Source organism: Stenella coeruleoalba (genome assembly GCF_951394435.1).
Source record: "Stenella coeruleoalba genome assembly, chromosome: 4".
NCBI lineage: Eukaryota > Metazoa > Chordata > Mammalia > Artiodactyla > Delphinidae > Stenella > Stenella coeruleoalba.
In genome coordinates, this window is record NC_137149.1 from 37,568,300 (window position 1) to 37,590,301 (window position 22,002).

A 22,002-nucleotide genomic window follows, 5' to 3' on the forward strand; every position below is an offset into this window, starting at 1 on the left:
AGGAGGGGAGAAAACCCAATATGACACTGAAAAGGAATTTAGAAATAACTAAATGTTAAATTCAACTTTCACTTGACTTTCTAGTATGTGAAAACCATTCATTGACTCTTCAGCCAAAAAGTACTGAACAATACGTAATGCTTGTTTAGGGCAGTGGTTCTCAACTGGCGGCAATTTTGTCCCCAGCAGATGTCAGGCAACGTCGGGAGAAATTTTTTATTGTTGTATCTGCTGTCATCTAGTGGGTAGAGGCCGGGTAAGCTGCAAAACATCCTACAGTGGACAGGGCAGTCCTCGTGGCAATGAATTCTCCAGTCCCAAATGTGCACAGTGCTGAGGCCGAGAAAGGCTGGTTTAGTGCAAGGTCTTAGAGATGGGCTGGCCAAACTGGCAGGGCCCCTGGTGCCAGGACATGTGAGTTTGACAGCACAGGCGTCACCCACTGTGACCTTGAGCAAGTCCTTGACCCTCTGTAAGCCTCAGTTTCTTCACCTAGAAAATGGGGACGGTGCCACCTACCCCGAAGGCCCTTTGGAGCCAGAATAAAGTGATGAATGGAGATGTCTAGCAGTATTTACAACTGTCTTAACGTATGGACCATGTCCTCCCACCCCCAAATAAGTTCTGGTAAAACTAAGGGGACAGAGCAAGTCTTAAAGGACATTTAAAGTTTTTCATCCGTGTTAGACAGCTCTCTTCCTTGGTGTCACGAATTATTTGGATTAAAAGGTAGCAGGTGCAGGGAGAGAGACTGGACTGAAGCACAGGACAGTTGGGCTCTGAGGCTGGGATTTGCTGCTAACGAGTGTTTATCCTTTTGTATGTAAGATGGAAGTAAGACTTGTCCCCTTGGCTTCCTAGGGATGACCTGGGGACACAGCCCAGTGACACATATGGGGATGCTCTGAGGGGGCCTTGGGGATCCTTCCTGCACGGGGTTTAAGCACCCAGACCTTGTAGCGAAATGGCTGGGGCTCAAATCCCCTTTCCACCATTCCTAGCTGTGTGACCTGGGGAAAGTATCTCAATGTTTCTGTGCCTAACAGTCATGCCTAGCTCACAGGGCTGCCATGGAGACAGCTCTTGGCTCATATTAAGTGCTAAGTAAGTGTGTGCTTGATTGTTATTACAGCTGAGCAGACAGAGGCTGGGCAAGGGAAAGCAACTGGCCTGGTTTAAAACTGCAGGTTTTGTGGTCACAGTGAGACAGAAAGCCAGGCCTCTGGATCTTGGCCCAGAGCTCTTTAATCTAGGCCATGTCAGGTTCCATGCCAAGCCGGAAGTATTACTCCTGATTTAAACATTAAAAATAATCCTCGGGGCTTCCCTGGTGGCGCAGTGGTTGAGTGTCCGCCTGCCGATGCAGGGGACACGGGTTCGTGCCCTGGTCCGGGAAGATACCACATCCCGCGGAGCGGCTGGGCCCGTGAGCCATGGCCGCTGAGCTTGCGCGTCCGGAGCCTGTGCTCCGCAGCGGGAGAGGCCACACTAGTGAGAGGCCCGTGTAACGCAAAAAAAAAAAAAAAAAAAAAATCCTCAACAAACTAAGAATAGAAGGAAATTACCTCAATGTAATAAAGGGCATATAGTTGTTTTATATTATTTTAGACACACCAGAATTCTCATGTTTACTGTTTGCATGGTGTATCTTTTCTCCATTTTTTACTTTCAAATTGTATCTTTATGTTTAAATGTTTTTCTCTTGTAAATAGGATATACTTGAGTTTTGCTTTCAGATGCATGCCAATAATCTCTTTTACTCGGAGTATTATTTCCCATTTACATTTCATATAATTATTGATATAGTTGGGTTTAATATACCCTTTTTGTTAAAAAAAACCCAAAACAACCCCTCCCAAAACAAAACAAAAAAATAAAGGGCACATACATGATAAGCCCACAGCTACCATCATACTCAACGATGAAAAACTGAAAGCTTTTCTTCTAAGGTCAGGAAGGTCTTAGAAGGATGCCCACTCTTGCCACTTTTATTCAACATAGTACTGGAGGTCCTAGCCAGAGAAATTAGGCAAGAAAAAGACACAAAATGCATCCAAGTCAGAAAGGAAGAAGTAAATGATCACTGTTTGCAAATGACATGTTCTTATATGTAGAAAACCCTAAGATACCACACACACACATACACATACAGAATGTTAGAACTAATAAACAAATTCGGTAAAGTTTTAGGATACAAAATCAACATACAAAAATCAGTTGCATTTCTATACACTAACAAGGAACTATCCAAAAAGGAAATTAAGAATACAATCCCATTTTCAACAACATCAAAAATAATAAAATACTTGAGAACAAAGTTAACTATGAAGGTGAAAGACTTTTACATTGAAAACTACAAAACACTGATGAGAGAAATGAAAGAAGACAAAAATAAATGGAAAGATCTTCCATGTTCACGTATCAGAAGACTTAATATGTATTAGTTAAAATGGCCATACTACCCAAAGCAATCTACAGATTCAATGTGATCCCCATCAAAATCCCAATGGCATATTTTACAGAAATAGAAAAAAATAATCCTATAGTTTATATGGAACCACAGAAGACCATGAATAACCGAAACAATCTTGAGAAAACACAGAACTAGAGGCATCACACTTCCTTATTTCAAAATATGTTATAAGGCCACAGTAATTAAGACAGTATGGTACTGGCATAAAGACAGACATACAGACTAATGAAACAGAAGAGAGAACCCAGAAATGAACCTATGCATATCCAGTCAACTGATTGACAAGGGTGCCGAGAATATTCAGTGGGGAAAGGATAATCTTTTTGACAAATGGTGTTGGAAAAACTGGATATCCACACACAAAAGAATGAAATTGGACCCTTATCTTCGCTCAAAATGGATTAAAGACTTAAACATAAGACCTGGAACTGTAAAACTTCTAGAAGAAAACATAGGGGGAAAACTTCATAACACTGATCTTGGCAATGATTTTTTGAGTATGACACCCAAAGCAAAATTAGACAAGTGGGACTACATCAAACTAAAAAGCTTCTGCACAGCAAAGGAAATCATCAACAGCACACAAAGGCAACCTCCAGAATGGGAGAAAATACTAGCAAACCATATATACCCGATAAGGGGCTAATATCCAAAATATATAAGGAACTCCTACATTTCGATAGGAAAAAAATAAAAATAAAGCAAAATGACAATAACAAAATCCCCCCCCCCCTGCACAAAGCTTCTAAAAAACCCTGTTAACAAGTGGGCAAAGGACTTGAATAGACGTTTCTCCAAAGAAAACATACAAATAGCCAACAGGCATATGAAAAGAGTCTCAACATCATTAATTACCAGAGAAATGCAAATCAAAACAGCAAGAGATCACCTCACGCCTGTTAGGATGGCTACTACTACTACTAACACCAAGTGCTGGTGAAGATGTGGAGAACTTGGGAGCCTAGTCTAGTGCACTCTTGGTGGGAATGTCAACGGGTGCCTCCACAATGGAAAACAGTATCGTGGTTCCTCAGAAAGCTAAAAATAGAGTTACCATGTGATCCAGCAACTCCACTCTTGGGTTTTTATCCCAGAGTTGAAAGCAGGATCTTGAAGAGATGTTAGCACTCCTATGTTCAATGCAGAAATAGTCACAATAGCCAAGATATGGAAATAACCTAAATGTTTGTTGATGGATGGGTGGATATAGAAAGTGTAGTATATACATTTAATGCAATATTAATCAGCCTTAAAAAAAAAGAAAGAAATCTTGCATTTTGTGACACTGTGGCTGAATCTGGAGGACATTATGCTAAGTGAAATGAGCCAGTCGCAGAGGACAAATACTGCACGATTTCACTGATATGAGGTATCTAAAATAGTCAAACTCATAGAAGCAGAGAGTCGAATTGCGGTTGCCAGCGGCTGGTAGAGGGAAAACTCGGTGTTGCTAATCAACAGGTGTAAGGTTTCAGCAAAGCAAGATGAACAAGCTCTAGAGATCTGCGCAATATGGTGCCTAGAGTTAACAGTACTGTGTTGTGCACTTGGACATTTGTTAAGAGGGAAGATCTCATGCTAAGTGTTCTCACAACGATAAGAAAAGAGATGGAACACAGTCAACGCGAGGCGGGTGGCTGAGATCTCAGCACTGCTGGCTCTGGGAGCGGAGAGACTTTTTTTTCCATCTATGCTTATGCAGTGGGGCTTATAGATGCACCCGAGGGGAATTTATAAAGTTATACAGGGTATGCAAATTGGAAAATTATGTCCCAGCGGAGGAGAGAATTCTGTTTAGAAATGTCACGGTTCTCAATCTAAATGCCTCGTTAAATACAGATTCCATATGTGGTTTTATGACTCCACATGCTAACTTTAAAGAGTGGATACATTCTCTCTCTGCTTTCTCAGAACAGGCAGGGTGCATTTGAGACTGTCTAGCATGACCTTGGTCTTACAAAGAGAGGAAACGACAGGACTAATCCAAGGTCACGCTGTTAACCCAGGTGCTCCCTCATTCTGCTGACCAGACCAAGGTTAAACAAATAAGTAGGGAGATGATTTCATTTCATCCCACTGTTTCCAAAAAAAGAATTAAGAGTTGATGAAATGAGGCAGAGCATTGTGGTTGTAACTTCCTGTGCTGTCATCTTCCCTCTCCGGACAGGAATTACTCCCCTTTCAGGTCACCTCCCCTACATACCCACAAACACCCTCCCTGCTGACTTTTGTATGCCAGGCTCATACACACAGGGCAGTTATTTTACCCAGACCTCTTCAGAAGTTCCCTTCTCCCTCCCTCTAGGCCTAGCCACACTTGTCCTGAGCTACGTAAGTGACCTCAGAGGTAGTTTGGATGCTTCGGTACAAGAATCTCCTCTATGCATCCCTGCCAAGTGGCTGGCCAGCTGGCTTGCACACTTTCATGAATGGGGAACTCACCACCCCTGGAGGCAACCCACTCTTTTCCAGAAGGGACAATAATAATAATAATCCTAAGTGTGCCTCCTAGGCTTCAAATTCCTGAATTCTACCTTCTGGAGCCCCCAAGACAGAAGGGGCGGCTTTGTCCATCAGAGGGTTAGGGAACCCCATGCAAGACTCCCTCCTCCGGTTTCCCTGCCCACGTCAACTCAGGCCCCAAGAAACTTTCTCTTTAAAGCCTTGAGGTTTTCTCAGGTCAAGTTGGGCACTGAAGCCAGCCCAGCCAAGGGTACTTTTATTTAAATCATCTCAGTGTTGCTCACTTATGACTTCCTAATACCCATTTTATTAAGAAATACGACTTTTAAGTATTTCTAAGGATAAGTAATTATACTGATAGGCAGCCTTTATTAAGGGGTAATTCTGGGCTAGCTGCTTTATTGAACACCTTGCATGGATTATTTCTTTCAGTATTACGTTATCCCATTTTACAGATGCAGAAACTAAAGATCAGGTTATGTGGTTGCCCAACGGCACAGAGCTGGGGCTGGGACTTGGGCGTCCAGGCCCTGAACCGCCCCTCTCCCATGCCTCCCTCTGGTTCCTCCATTTGGGCAGGAGCGCTCACCGCATTGAGGCCACAGAGCTGGTAACAGGCCATGGTGATGACCACAGTGATGACCTGCCAGCGGACAGAGGGACTCCTGAGCAGCTCCAGCACGGACACCAGACGGCTGTTCCTCTGCTCGCGGCTCTCCGCCAGGACCTCCTCCACCTCTCGGGAGACGTCCTCTTTGCCCAGGAATGTCTGGAAGGCTGCCAACAGGGACAAGCACAGATTTCAGTGGGATTAGGATGTCCGTTGTGTCTGAGGCTGGGTCCCACAGGGATGGTTGGTCCAACCAAGACACACTCCTTGTCAGGGACGCAGCTGGCAGGGATCTTTGAAACCATGGAGTGCCAAGCCTTTGTTTAAAAGTTGGAAAACAGAGGCCCTGAGAGATGCAGTGACTTGCCCAAGGTCACTGAGCTGGCCAGGAGAAGAGCCAAGAGAGAACCAGGCTCTCCTGATCGATCCCACAGCAAAGCCCGTCTCTACCACTGGGTAGATGAGCAGTGCCCCGTGCCTCACATGGCTCCGTAATGATTGGGTGATGTAACACATGCTAAACCCTGGCTTCATGAATAAAACTGAGCACCTCCTGTTTGCCCGGCCCTGTGTGCTCATCCTCATAGGAGACATCCAGACAGAGGTCTGATCGCCACTTGCTCAGGATGCCCAGGAGTCGATTCTATCTTCAGAAGGAGGATTGAACTAAACGACCTCCAGGGTCCTTTCCACAAGCCCCTCTGAAACACAGAAATCTGGGTTGGAATATTCTCAAAGAGCTAACCTTCCCAGGACTCAAGCTCACCCATGTGACTCAGGCCTTTCCCAGGCTGAACACTGCAAATTTCCAGCTTCAGCGAACCTGTCATTTTTTTTTTTTTTTTACCAAGCCCTTAATTGAGTAAACCTCCATGGATATATGCACAAATGTGGGCTGTCTGATGAGACCCCTGAGATCACAATAATCAGATCAGGGGAGACGCATTTAGAACATGGATTTAAATATTCAGCACTTATATATTCATCCTCCTACAGGGATGGTGGCTATGGTGACGGCTCCTGTGGACATTCCATTCCAGACACAATGGGCATCATCCCTAAAAACACTGCTCTGCATCACAGGCCATGTGAAATTGCTCTTCTTAGGTAGGAAAAAAAAAAAAAAAAAACTGTTAAATTTCTCCAGATTCTCCAAGAAGCAAGCCCAGGAGTATATTGAAAACTGTCTCAGAATGTCTCTTTTGTAAGCTGTAATTTAATATTTTTCCTAGCATTTATTAAGGGTAAGTGGAAGAAACAGCTGAATGAGTAATGTTTCTGCAGCATGCACTAAACCATAGTATTTCTCAAAGTTCAAAAATGCAACATTTATGTGACAAAGTAATCCTAGAGTATTAGGGCAAGAAAATATTTATCTCTCCTCCCTGACATACATGCTTTCCATATAAAATAAGGAGAACTTTAGAACTTCTTTTTTTTTTTTTTCCTTTTCACCTTGGCTGCCAGGAAGCTCTCAGCTAAATTCAGTGTTCAACTTTTAGAGTTGCCTGGAGCAAAAATATCTCTTCTTCCTCTTAAAAGTTCTGTTCTCCTTCTTCTTTTAAATCATCCACTTAACTTCCCTGTTGTATTTATGTTCATAAAAAGTTTGCTTCTACTTGTCCCACACCCCTCCTTCTGTGGTTCCCCTGAATGGGTGACGAAGGGTATCTCATGTGACTGGCCTAGCAGACGTGAAGATGCGCCACTCAGGCTCCCTTCAGGAAAGGACTTGGCTTCTGGGCTGTGAGGAGGTTGGTTAGTCGACAGCCTCCTGCTCTTAGCTTCAGGGGCATGCATCTCATCTTTGAAGCCCAGGAAATGCTATTCTCATAGTGGTCCCAGCCCACGACGGAGCATGGCTGTGGTACAAGGGCCCAGCCATCCTTACCCAGTAGGGACTCATGTAATGCACAAGTGTTGTTCCGGGGCTCCCTCCAGGGCTGGCAGAGACCTTGCCAAGTGGCCTTGTGGTCTGAGGCTTCCTCTGCTCAATCCTGTTGCGCCCTTTCCCTGCCCAGCTGTTACTCCCCAGGGAAACGTCTGTACTCCTAACTCCTCAGCCTCTGTTTCCTGGAGAAGCCAACCTGCAACAACTAATTACTTGACAGGGCAAAATCATCAGTCAGCGTCACTCTGTTTCCAACTTTGGAAGTGCCAAGCTGCTTTGGTTCTCACACCTTATCCTGAACTATCCCAGTAGTCCATAACTGCTCTCCTGGGTCCAGTCTTCTTGTGCCCTGTGGAGCTCCGACCATAACCCCCTCTGCACACTGCAGCATCAGCACCCATCTCAGCAGTGCACTTGATTCTAAAAGGCCCCTTGGCCTCTACACTCTGCAGAGTGAAGGTCAGGCTCCATGGCCCAGTCCATGGCTCTCCTTCAGCTTCTCTCCTGCTGCCCCCATCTTTGCATGCATCTCTCTTGGATGTGCAAACATGCATCTCAGCTTTCCTACACATGCTGTGCTTTCTTGGTTCTCTGCACTTGGCCGTGCCCTTCCCTCTGCCGGAAATGTCCTTCCTGCCATTCCTTGCCTGGCTAACTTCTCCTCCCTCCGGATGCCAGAGCCTAGGCTCTCACAGCCCTCTGTGCTTTCCCACCTCGGTGCTTTCTCTCCACACTGTCATCGGCACCTCCTTTCCACCTGCTGTGAGCACTTTGAAGCCCACTTCCTGGTGCCCGGTTGGAGGGCAGATGCCAAGTTCGTGTTTGTTGATCTGAGCTGAACCAACCCAGCTGGCAAACCCACTGCCTTCCCTGAAAGCAGCATTTCTCCATCTTGGCACTTCTGACGTCTGGGGCCGGAGAACTCTTTGTGATGGGAGCAGTCCTGTGCATTGTAAGGAGTTTAGCAGCAACCCCTGCCCTCTTACCCACTAGATGCCAGAAGCACCCCCTCAGTTGTGTCAATCAAAAATGTCTCCAGGCATTATTGAAAACAGCCAAGACATCAAACAACCCAAGTGTCCACTGATGGATGAATGGATACAGAAGATATGGTATATATATATATATACACACACACACACACACACCCCACACAATGGAATATTATTCAGCCTTAAAAAAGAAGGAGGGCTTTCCTGGTGGCGCAGTGGTTGAGAGTCCGCCTGCCGATGCAGGGGACATGGGTTCGTTCCCCGGTCTGGGAGGATCCCACATGCCGCAGAGCGGCTGGGCCCGTGAGCCATGGCCGCTGGGCCTGCGCGTCTGGAGCCTGTGCTCCATAACGGGAGAGGACACAGCAGTGAGAGGCCCGTGTACTGCAAAAAAAAAAAAAAAGAAGAAGAAAAAAAAAGAAGGAAATCCTGCCACTTGCAACAACATGGATGGACCTTGAGGGCATTATGCTGAGTAAATAAGTCAGACGGATATCTGACTTATGATCTCAGTGGACTCTAACTCTCCCCACCCCAAACCAAGCTCACAGACACAGACAACAGATTGGTGGTCATCAGAGGAAGGAGGTGGTAGGTGAGTGAAAAGGGGGAAGGTGGTCAAAAGGTGCTAACTTCCAGTTAGAAAATACGTAAGTCCTGGGGATGCCACGGACAGTAGGGTGACTATAATTAATAATACTGTATTGAAATAATAATAATAATAGTGTATTGGATATTTGAAAGTTGCTAAAAGAGTGTGTCAAGCGGGGGCCTCAGAGAGCCTTGTGGCCTGGCACAGGGGCTCAGAGGCCCCTCCCAGGTGGGAGACCCCCATAGATGTCCACCAATACTAAGAAAAGCTTGCTTTGCTCAAAACCTGCCCATGGCGCCTGGCTGGACACAGAGTCCTTTGGGGCAGGAAGGGGGTGAGTGGCTTCCTTAGGTAAATTCTAATGTCCTCTTTTCCCTGGAGGCCATGGGCCTGTGGTCAAGGGGGGACATGGCTTTGAATTCTCCTCTGCCTCAGCCTCAAGGCCAGCAGGTCTATGGCCGGGCCAGTGACCGCAGTCCAGGATGTCTTGGGGGGGGTGGGGGTGGTTTGGCTTTGCCTGGCTCTGCTGATTGGCGGACAATTGAGTTTCAGGTATCCCAGGCATATCATCAACTCTGATCAGTTCTACAGAACACAGAGCCCTTGCGGGGGACAGCACTGGCCTTTTAAAGGGAGGGTCTCAGGCCTGGTTGATGGAAGTCACAGGCCATTCAGAGCCAATGCTCAGCACGAGCTTACTGAGCATCTACTAGGCCTCAGGCACTGTGCTAAACAAAAGCCGCAGACCCTGCACCGGCGAGGTGGTGTCCCCATCACATCACATTTCCTAACAAGCTTTTGTAGAATTCTCATCCCAAGAGAGGCTCCATGGAAACCAGATTCCTTGATCAGAGAAGTTTAGTGTCATTGCATGAGCACTCTGTCTCTTGGTGGTTCAAACTTCACATTAGAATAGTAAAGGTCCTGATAAGTCCTGCAGGAAAGACACCCATTTAGTTTTGTTTGGCTTCACTTTTCCCAAATGTATTTGCTGGGGTACCTACTAACAACCTGCAGAAGTACATCAAGAAGTGTGATTCTAACTTTATATGGCACGTATCACAGAGGCACTGAATCCAGGACATCCTGGGAGCCTGCAGGGGGAATCTCATGGACGGCATTGAGCGGAGAGAGGAGGCAAACATCACCAGACAAAAGGCTGTTTTGTCTTTTAGGAGGCACTTTGAAGAGCAGAAAAAAATCTGAGGTAGGCAGAATAATGACCCCCCAAATCAGTCCATGTTCTTATCCCCAGGACCTGTGAATATGTTAGCTTTCATGGCCAAAGGGACTTTGCAGATGTGATTAGGTTAAGGACCTTGAGATGGGGAGGTTACCCTGGATTATCGGGGTGGGTCTAATGTCATCACAAGGGTCCTTATAAGAGGGAGGCAGGAGGGTCAGAGTGAGAAAGAGAGGTGACCATGGAAACAGAGGTTGGAGGAGAGACACACTTTGACGAAGGAGGAAGGGGCTGTGAGCCAAGGAATGCAGGTGGCCTCTACAAGCTGCAAAAGAACAGGAATGATTCTCCCCTAGAGCCTCCAGAAAGGAACACAGCCCTGCTGGCACCTTGATTTTAGCCCATTGAGTCCTATTTTGGAGTTTTGACTTCCAGAACTGTAGGATAATACATTTATCTTTTAAGTCACTAAGTTTGTGGTCATTTTTTACAGCAGCAAAGGGAAACAAATGCAGAGCCATTGAAATTAGATAGCTGTAGGTTCTACCCCACCAGAACCACTCACTTTCTGTATGACATGGGAAAAGCATCTGACCTCTCAAGCCTTAGGTCTCATCTGTAAGGTAGGGCTGAGGCCACCTATGTCTCCAGGTCACTATGACATCCACCTGGGGGAGCGTAGGCAGGGCACCAGCCTGGAGCCTGGTTCACTGCAGATGCCCTTCGGTGCCCCCTTTCAGGGACAAGTAACCCACTGGGAGGCTAGCGGGCACGAGTGAAACCAGCATCATGCAAAACCTAATAAGGGCAAATGTGGGGTATATCTGTCCAGTGCTGCCTGGGGTCTAGGAGGGAGGGTTTGGAAGGGAGGGGGGCTGCAAACTCAGGCTGTGCAGCTGCCAGCCTGGTATTTAAGCACACAGCCCTAGATGTCAGGCCCTGGCCTGGGTACCCATGGAAGAATCGCTCAGCCTCTCTGGGTCCCGTTCTTACCTCTAACACAGTGATGACACTCATGCCAGCCTCTCAGGCTGTGAGGACTGGGTAGTGGGCACACATCTGGGGGGGTGTTTGGCTCATGTGTCACGTGTTAGCTGGACCCACGTGGACAATACAGGCCAGGAGCCTCCAAGGGACGGGTCTGGGAGACATTTTGTGGCTGGAGCCTGGATGGGCTCAGGGGTTTGGAAGTGGGCAGCATGGCGATGGGGGATGGGGACGATGAGCTGGAGGCTATGGGACCCTGCGAGCTCCTGTCCGCACTGTCGCAGAGGGCGGAGCCCACATTCTGCCCGCCCACGCTTCACACCGCAACACGAAATAAAGAAAAACAGGTGTTCTTGACCAGGTCCAACTCACAGCCCTGAAGTTTCCCAGATCAATGTTGCGCTGTCTGGACGTGGTGCCCGAGCCTGGCAAACTCGGAGAAAGAGCTGAAGGTTAAGGGCAGCGTGATTCACGCCCTGAAATACCCACAAAATGCCGCACCCTGAGTAAAAATGGGAAGAGGTGTGTGACGAAGAGGAAAGGGACAGGCCCTGCAGACGGGCTGAACTGGGGCCCACCCCGGATCTGCCGCCCATCAGCTGTGGAGCCTGCAGGCCTCCGGAGCCTCACGCTCCCGCTTCCTGGGGTTCCAGAGGGGTCAGTGTGATGATCTGGTGCAGTGACACCTGCCAGTTCACCACACCTGTGATGGGTTGTGTAACGGTGGGGAGGTGATTAAGAGCCCCAGCTCTGGGGCCATGCTGCCTGGGTCTCCATCCCGACGTCACCACTTTTCACCTAGTCTGATGCCAAGCCAGTTACTTAATGCTTCCGTGCCTTAGTTTTCTCATCTGTAAAATGAGCATAACAGCATTGGGGCTGCCAGTAGTATTAAACACCAGCAGTCACGAAGTCCTTAGAACAGGGCTGACTCTTTTTTTTTTTTTGCGGTATGTGGGCCTTTCACTGCTGTGGCCTCTCCCGTTGTGGAGCACAGGCTCCGGACGCACAGGCTCAGTGGCCATGGCTCACGGGCCCAGCCGATCCGCGGCACGTGGGACCCTCCCGGACCGGGGCACGAACCCCCGTCCCCTGCATCGGCAGGCAGACTCCCAACCACTGCGCCACCAGGGAAGCCCAGGGCTGACTTTTAATGAGCTGTAAGTACTAGAAGTCCGTCAACTATTACAGAAGGTACTTGGTACAGTACCTCCTGGCCCTTCCTTCTTTTATCTTCCTTTTACCTTAACCTGACAATGGGTACAAAACACTATAATCTATCGTGACCCCATAAACATGTGTTTAAGTCCTAACCTGTACCTGGGAATGTGAATTTATTTGGAAATGGGGTCTTTGCAGGTGTCATTTTGATGTCAGTTAAGATGAGGTCATCCTGGAAGAGGGCGGACCCTTTATCCAGTATGATTCTTTTCCTTATAAGAAGAGAAGAGACAGAGAGACAGACACGCACAGGGAAGACGGCCACGTGATGACAGAGGCAGGGACTGCAGTGACGCGGCTTTTAAGTCAAGCATTGCCGGCAACACCAGAAGCTGGGAGAGAAAGCAGGTCCTGCCACCTTGATTTCTGGCCTCCAGCTCTGTGAGAGAATAAATTTCTGCTGTCCTAAAGCCACCCGATTTGTGGTACTTTGTTACAGCAGCTACCACATGTGATCACCTCCATTAGCATTTATCACCTCGTGCTAGAGCAAAGCACAGAGCAACCTGGAGACTTGTTCTCGTGACCCGGAGGGGCCCTGGGACAAGGCAGGCTGAGGGATTTTGGTGGGAGCCTAGGGTGATGGCCCTTTGCAGTCACGTGTTGGGGACAGCACTGAACTCAGCATGGGGCAGGCCTCGGTGTTTCTAAAACTAGGAGGTTTCATCGAAGCACTGATTTTCAACTGCTGTTGGTATTTAAGAGGAGGAAATCATTGGGTTTTTAACTCAGGTTTGGTTTCTTTTTATTACTGACAGCAGTAGGATCCACAGGGAGGGATGTCAGAAGGGGGGAGTAAAAGATATTGGGACTCATGTTTATACTTTTACAACATTTCATTATGGACCAACCCTGGAGTCTTCACATGGCCCACATGAGGCGGGTATGGGGGTTCCACCGTGCACAGGAGCTGCCAGCCCTTTTTCTTTCTTTGCTTTCAGCGTAGAGTGATATATTGAAGTTACGTATGCAATTTACTGGTTAGCGGATTTGAGAATGATAGTTTTCAGGGGTTTTTTCTACATCTTTATTGGAGTATAATTGCTTTACAATGGTGTGTTAGTTTCTGCTTTATAACAAAGTGAATCAGTTATACATATACATATGTTCCCATATCTCTTCCCTCTGCGTCTCCCTCCCTCCCACTCTCCCTATCCCACACCTCTAGGTGGTCACAAAGCACCGAGCTCATCTCCCTGTGCTATGCGGCTACTTCCCACTAGCTATCTATTTTACGTTCGGTAGTGTATATATGTCCATGCCACTCTCTCACTTTGTCACAGCTTACCCTTCCCCCTCCCCATATCCTCAAGTCCATTCTCTAGTAGGTCTGTGTCTTTATTTCTGTCTTACCCCTAGGTTCTTCATGACATTTTTTTTTCTTAAATTCCATATATTTGTGTTAGCATACGGTATTTGTCTTTCTCTTTCTGACTTACTTCACTCTGTATGACAGACTCTAGGTCCATCCACCTCATTACAAATAGTTCAATTTCGTTTCTTTTTATGGCTGAGTAATATTCCATTGTATATATGTGCCACATCTTCTTTATCCATTCGTCCAATGACGGACACTTAGGTTATTTCCATGTCCTGGCTATTGTAAATAGAGCTGCAATGAACATTTTGGTATATGACTCTTTTTGAATTATGGTTTTCTCAGGGTATATCCCCAGTAGTGGGATTGCTGGGTCATATGGTAGTTCTATTTGTAGTTTTTTATTTTTTTTCTATTTGTATTTTTTTAAGGAAACTCCATACTGTTCTCCATAGTGGCTGTACCAATTCACATTCCCACCAGCAGTGCAAGAGTGTTCCTTTTTCTCCACACCCTCTCCAGCATTTATTGCTTCTAGATTTTTTGATGATGGCCATTCTGACTGGTGTGAGGTGATATCTCATTGTAGTTTTGATTTGCAATTCTCTAATGATTAATGATGTTGAGCAGTCTTTCACGTGTTTGTTGGCAGTCTGTATATCTTCTTTGGAGAAATGTCTATTTAGGTCTTCTGTCCACTTTTGGATTGGGTTGTTTGTTTTTTTGTTATTGAGCTGCCTGAGCTGCTTGTAAATTTTGGAGATTAATCCTTTGTCACTTGCTTCATTGGCAAATATTTTCTCCCATTCTGAGGGTTGTCTTTTTGTCTTGTTTATGGTTTCCTTTGCAGTGCAAAAGCTTTGAAATTTCATTAGGTTGCATTTGTTCATTTTTGTTTTTATTTCCATTTCTCTAGGAGGTGGGTCAAAAAGGATCTTGCTGTGATTTACGTCATAGAGTGTTCTGCCTATGTTTTCCTCTAAGAGTTTGATAGTTTCTGGCCTTACATTTAGGTCTTTAATCCATTTTTAGCTTATTTTTGTGTATGGTGTTAGGGAGTAATCTAGTCTCATACTTTTACATGTACCTGTCCAGTTTTCCCAGCAACACTTATTGAAGAGGCTGTCCTTTCTCCACTGTACATTCCTGCCTCCTTTATAAAAAAATAAGGTGACCATATGTGTGTGGGTTTATCTCTGGGCTTTCTGTCCTGTTCCATTGATCTATATTTCTGTTTTTGTGCCAGTACCATACTGTCTTGATTACTGTAGCTTTGTAGTATAGTCTGAATTCAGGGAGCCTGATTCCTCCAGCTCTGTTTTTCGTTCTCAAGACTGCTTTGGCTATTCGGGGTCTTTTGTGTTTCCATACAAATTGTGAAATTTTTTGTTCTAGTTCTGTGAAAAATGCCATTGGTAGTTTGATATGAATCTGTAGATTGCTTTGGGTAGTATAGTCATTTTCACAATGTTGATTCTTCCAATCCAAGAACATGGTATATCTCTCCATCTATTTGTATCATATTTAATTTCTTTCATCAGTGTCTTATAATTTTCTGCATACAGGTCTTTTGTCTCCTTAGGTAGGTTTATTCCTAGATATTTTATTCTTTCTGTTGCAATGGTAAATGGGAGTGTTTTCTTGATTTCACTTTCAGATTTTTCATCATTAGTGTATAGGAATGCAAGAGATTTCTGTGCATTAATTTTGTATCCTGCTACTTTACCAAATTCATTGATTAGCTCTAGTAGTTTTCTGGTAGCATCTTTAGGATTCTCTATGTATAGTATCATGTCATCTGCAAACAGTGACAGCTTTACTTCTTCTTTCCGATTTGGATTCCTTTTATTTCCTTTTCTTTTCTGATTGCTGTGGCTAAAACTTCCAAAACTACGTTGAATAAGAGTGGTGAGAGTGGGCAACCTTGTCTTGTTCCTGATCTTAGTGGAAATGCTTTCAGTTTTTCACCATCGAAGACGATGTTGGCTGTGGGTTTGTCATATATGGCCTTTATTATGTTGAGGAAAGTTCCCTCTATGCCTACTTTCTGGAGGGTTTTTATCATAAATCGGTGTTGAATTTTGTTGAAAACTTTCTCTGCATCTATTGAGATGATCATATGGTTTTTCTCCTTCAATTTGTTAATATGGTGTATCACATTGATTGATTTGTGTGTATTGAAGAATCCTTGCATTCTTGGAATAAACCCCTGTTGGATTCTGTTTGCTAGTATTTTGTTGAGGATTTTTGCATCTATGTTCATCAGTGATTTTGGCCTGTAGTTTTCTTTCTTTGTGACATCCTTGTCTGGTTTTGGTATCAGGGTGGTGGTGGCCTCGTAGAATGAGCTTGGGAGTGTTCCTCCCTCTGCTATATTTTGGAAGTTTGAGAAGGATAGGTGTTAGCTCTTCTCTAAATGTTTGATAGAATTCGCCTGTGAAGCCATCTGGTCCTGGGCTTTTGTTTGTTGGAAGATTTTTAATCACAGTTTCAATTTCAGTGCTTGTGATTGGTCTGTTCATATTTTCTATTTCTTCCTGATTCAGTCTTGGCAGGTTGTGCATTTCTAGGAATTTGGCCATTTCTTCCAGGTTGTCTATTTTATTGGCATAGAGTTGCTTGTAGTAATCTCTCATGATCTTTTGTATTTCTGCAGTGTCAGTTGTTACTTCTCCTTTTTCATTTCTAATTCTATTAAGTCTTCTCCCTTTTTTTCTTGATGAGTCTGGCTAATGGTTTATCAATTTTGTTTATCTTCTCAAAGAATCATCTTTTAGTTTTATTGATCTTTGCTATCGTTTCCTTCATTTCTTTTTCATTTATTTCTGATCTTATCATTATGATTTCTTTCCTTCTGCTAACCTTCGGTTTTTTTTGTTCTTCTTTCTCTAATTGCTTTAGGTGCAAGGTTAGGTTGTTTATTCGAGATGTTTCCTGTTTCTTAAGGTAGGATTGTATTGCTATAAACTTCCCTCTTAGAACTTCTTTTGCTTCATCCCATAGGTTTTGGGTTGTCGTGTCTCCATTGTCATTTGTTTCTAGGTATTTTTTAATTTCCTCTTTGATTTCTTCAGTGATCACTTGATTATTAAGTAGTGTATTGTTTAGCCTCCATGTGTTTGTATTTTTTACAGATCTTTTCCTGTAATTGATATCTAGTCTCATAGCGTTGTGGTCGGAAAAGATACTTGATACAATTTCAATGTTCTTAAATTTACCAAGGCTTGATTTGTGACCCAAGACATGATCTATTCTGGAGAATGTTCCATAAGCACTTGAGAAAAATGTGTATTCTGTTGTTTTTGGATGGAATGTCCTATAAATATCAATTAAGTCCATCTTGTTTAATGTGTCATTTAAAGCTTGTGTTTCCTTATTTATTTTCATTTTGGATGATCTGTCCATTGGTGAAAGTGGGGTGTTAAATCCCCCTACTATGAATGTGTTACTGTTGATTTCCCCTTTTATGGCTGTTAGTATTTGCCTTATGTATTGAGGTACTCCTATGTTGGGTGCATAAATATTTAAAACTGTTATATCTTCTTCTTGGATCGATCCCTTGATCATTATGTAGTGTCCTTCTTTGTCTCTTCTAATAGTCTTTATTTTAAAGTCTATTTTGTCTAATATGAGAATTGCTACTCCAGCTTTCTTTTGGTTTCCATTTGCATGGAATATCTTTTTCCCTCCCCTCACTTTCAGTCTGTATGTGTCTCTAGGTCTGAAGTCGGTCTCTTGTAGACAGCATATATACAGGTCTTGTTTTTGTATCCATTCAGCCAGTCTGTGTCTTTTGGTGGGAGTATTTAATCCATTTACATTTAAGGTAATTATTGATATGTATGTTCCTATAACCATTTTCTAAATTGTTTTGGGTTTGTTATTATAGGTCTTTTCCTTCTCTTGTGTTTCTTGCCTAGAGAAGATCCTTTAGCATTTGTTGTAAAGCTGGTTTGGTGGTGCTGAACTCTCTCAGCTTTTGCTTGTTTGTAAAGGTTTTAATTTCTCCATCAAATTCTTGCTGGGTAGAGTAATCTTGGTTGTAGGTTTTTCTCCTTCATCACTTTAGATATGTCCTGCCAGTCCCTTCTTGCTTGCAGAGTTTCTGCTGAAAGATCAGCTGTTAACCTTATGGGGATTCCCTTGTGTGTTATTTGTTGTGTTTCCCTTGCTGCTTTTAATATGTTTTCTTTGTACTTAATTTTTGACAGTTTGATTAATATGTGTCTTGGTGTGTTTCTCCTTGGATTTATCCTGTATGGGACTCTCTGTGCTTCCTGGACTTGATTAACTATTTCCTTTCCCATATTAGGGAAGTTTTCAACTATAATCTCTTCAAATATTTTCTCAGTCCCTTTCTTTTTCTCTTCTTCTTCTGGAACCCCTATAATTTGAATGTTGGTGTGTTTAATGTTTTCCCAGAGTTCTCTGAGACTGTCCTCAGTTCTTTTCATTCTTTTTTCTTTTTTCTGCTCTGCAGTAGTTATTTCCACTATTTTATCTTCCAGGCCACTTATCCATTCTTCTGCCTCAGCTATTCTGCTATTGATCCCTTCTAGAGTATTTTTAATTTCATTTATTGTGTTATTCATTGTTGCTTGTTTCATCTTTAGTTCTTCTAGGACCTTGTTAAATGTTTCTTGCATTTTCTCTATTCTATATCCAAGATTTTGGATCATCTTTACTATCATTATTCTGAATTCTTTTTCAGGTAGACTGCCTATTTCCTCTTTATTTGTTAGGTCTGGTGGGTTTTTATCTTGCTCCTTCAACTGCTGTGTGTTTTTCTGTCTTCTCAGTTTTCTTATCTTACTGTGTTTGGGGTCTCCTTTTGGCAGGCTGCAGCTTCTTAGTTCCCGTTGTTTTTGGTGTCTGTCCCCAGTGGCTAAAGTTGGTTCAGTTGGTTGTGTAGGCTTTCTGGTGGAGGGGACTAGTGTCTGTGTTCTGGTGGATGAGCCTGGATCTTGTCTTTCTGGTGGGCAGGGCCACGTCTGGTGGTGTGTTTTGGGGTGTCTGTGGACTTATTATGATTTTAGGCAGCCTCTCTGCTAATGGGTGGGGCTGTGTTCCTGTGTTGCTAGTTGTTTGGCATAGGGTGTCCAGCACTGTAGCTTGCTGGTCGTTGAGTGAAGCTAGGTGTTGGTGTTGAGATGGAGATCTCTGGGAGATTTTTGCCATTTGATATTATGTGGAGCTGGGAGGTCTCTTGTGGACCAGTGTCCTGATGTTGGCTGTCCCACCTCAGAGGGGCAGGAAACCATGCTGGGGGAACAGAGCATGTGGCATGGTGTTGGGGTTGTCCTGCAGCCAGTGAATGGCCGCCACCACTGCCCTGTCATCACCGGAGTCCTACCAGCTGTGGGCAGGTGCTTATGCTGGTGTGAGGCTTATGACCTGTCATACCAGAGGCTGGGTCTTATTCAGGTCCTGGTATGCAGCAGGTGCTCAAACTACGTTGGATAAATGTAACTGGACCCTACTCGTATTTGCTAATGTTTAGTCCAGAGGAGAGGGTGCTCTGGGCGGAGAGGCCTGGATGTGGGTGGGGTTGGTCTTGTTCTCCTTGGCCCTGAGCCAGACAAGGACCCAGGGCAGCAGCTGTGATGCATCGGATGTCAGGTCGTCACAAGAAAGAACTGTCTGATTGATGTGTTCAGGGGTGGGCTGGGTGCTCTCTTGAGCTGTGAGTTCCCCATCCCTGGAGGTGAGCAAGGAGAGGCCTGATGACCACCTGTCAGAGATGTTGTGAGAGGAACCCAGGCATTAAACAGGAAGATGGACAAGGTCTCTAAAGCAAGTGTAGAACCTCAGAATCGCGCAGGTTCTGTGGGAGACTGGGCCGCGGCATCTGTGGGGTGGAGGGGGAAGCAGTGGGACCGACACATGCAGTCATAACTAGCTGCCTGTCGAGAGAGAGGAAAGGGCTTTAGAAACTGGTCGTCTACGAGCCATTTCAAAAAGTCATTTTCTATGGAACACAACCCTCCCAGAAGAGTCCATCGGCTTGAATCTCCAAGCCATTGCAATAGTTCATCCCATCTACCCCAGAACCTCCCCTCCGGCTCAGCCTCCCACCCTCACCCTGGCTTCCTAACTCACACCTTATTCATATTCCGGGCCGTGTTCTAATCCCTAGCTCCAGAGAACTTGAAAAAAGAATGAGAATTTGCATTTCCCAACTGGAAAGAAACCCCTCTGGGAGGCATGGTCAACTCCTGGGCTGGGAAAGGGACCCGTTATGTAACCAGATCTTGTACCAGTTAAAGACTCGCCTTTAAGGGGACTCAGGACACCTGGCAGGCGTGAGGAGTCTAACATTTATCGTGTGCCTAATGTGTGCCAGACTCTGGGCTGGGTGTCTTACAGACTTCGCTGCGATTCCTAGTGTGGTTTGGTCCCCTGAGCCTCAGGAAATTAGGAAATACGCCGGAGATCCCAGGTCGAAAGGGAGACAGTCAACGTTCCAACCTGCATCTGTCTGACCTTTCTTTCCGCACACCTCAAAGGATGACGAAAAGAAACTGAGGAGCTGAGAAGCTACCGGAAGCAAATTCAGTTCATTTCAATTAACCTGCGGCTTCCGAGAGCTTGTGATATGCAGCGGGTGCAGAGGTCTACTGCGTTAAGGAAAGAAAAAGGCACGGTTTCTGCTCGAAGGAGTTCTCTCAAGTGGGAGCCAGAATGCAACTCACTGCCACTCCAGGCGAACAGTGATGGATGCGGGGTCTGCAGGAGCCTCAGGAAACCCCTGCCATTTAACAGATGGAGAAACCAAGGCTCAGTGGGATGACGTGATATGCCTGTGTCACACAGGAGAGCTGGCGTTTCCACTGCTGCACTGCCTCTGCCCACAGGGGTGATGCAAGCCTAGCTCAGAGGATGGTGATGGGAGGCAGTTACAGACAGCAGGCCTCCTAGTATCACCCAAGCTTGTTAATCTTGCATAACTGAAACTTTGTGCTCATTGATAGCAACTTCCCACCCCCCTTCCCGGCACCCCAGTCCCCGGCAATCACTATTCCACAGTTGGATTCTATGAATTTGACTCCTTTAGATCCCTCATGTAAGTGAGATCATGCAGTATCTGTCCTTCTGTGACTGGCCGATTTCTCTTAGCCTAATGTCCTCCAGGTTCATCCATGTTGTCACATATTACAGGATTTCCTTCTTTTGTAACACTGAATAATATTCCATTGTGTGTATACACCACATTTTCCTGATCCATCCATCCAACAATGAACATTTAGGTTGTTTCCACGTCTCGGTTATTGTAAACAGTGCTGCGGTGCTAATAAGAATAGGAGTGCTAATACCCCTTTGAGATCTTGATTTCGATTCTTTTGGATGAAATTCCAGAAGTGAAATTGCTGGATCATACGGTAGTTCTAGTTTTCATTTTTTGAGCAACCTCCAAACTGTCTTCTGCAGCAACTGCCCCATTTTGCATGCCAACCAACTGTGTGTGAGGGTGCAAGGTTTCCAATTTCTCCACTTCCTCACCAATACTTGTTGCCTTTTGTTAATAGCCATCCTGACAGGTGTAAGGTGATGTCTCATTGTGGTTCTGATCTGCATTTTCCTGATGATTAGTGACATTGAACTACATATATATACATACGCCATTTGCATGTCTTCTTTGGAGAAATATCTATTCATGTCCTTTTCCCCTTTGAAAAATCAGATTACTCATTTTCTTGGTTTGTTTGTTTTTGCTATCGAGATGTAGAAGTTCCTTATTTATTTTGGAGATTAACCCCTTATCAGATATATGGTTTGCTAATCTTTTCTCTCATTCATGTAGGCTGCCTTTCACTCTCCTGATTATTACCTTTGCATTGAGGAAGTTTTAGTTTAATATAGTTCCACTTGTCTATTTTTGCTTTTGTTTCCTGTGTTTTGGGTGTCAAATTCAAGAAAATCATTATCAAGACCAATGTTGTGAAAATTTCCCCCCATTTTCTTCTAGGAGTTTTATATTTTCAGGCCTTACGTTTAAGTGTTTGCTTCGTCTGGAGTTGATTTTTGTGTATGTTGTACAGTAAGGGTCTAACATTCTTTTGCATATAGTGATCCAGTTTTCCCAACACTATTTGTTGAAGATACTTTAGCCCATAGCTAACATCATACTCAATGGTGAAAAACTGAAAGCTTTCCCTCTAAGAATTGGAAGAAGGAAAGGATGTGACTCTCAACCACTTCTATTCAGAAGCCCTCACCAGAGCAGTTAAGTGAGAAAAAGAAATACAAGTCATTGAAATCAGAAAGGAAGAAG

General features: G+C 44.7%; 1 protein-coding gene across 1 annotated transcript in view; it reads right to left on the minus strand.

Annotated features, from left to right (window-relative positions):
- Window positions 1–22,002, minus strand: part of SLC2A9 (solute carrier family 2 member 9) — a 183,353-nt gene that overhangs the window by 63,348 nt on the left and 98,003 nt on the right. The window contains exon 7 of the mRNA XM_079920325.1: window positions 5,526–5,713. Within this exon, the coding sequence (XP_079776451.1) occupies window positions 5,526–5,713 (188 nt within the window). The remainder of the gene's footprint in view (window positions 1–5,525; window positions 5,714–22,002) is intronic.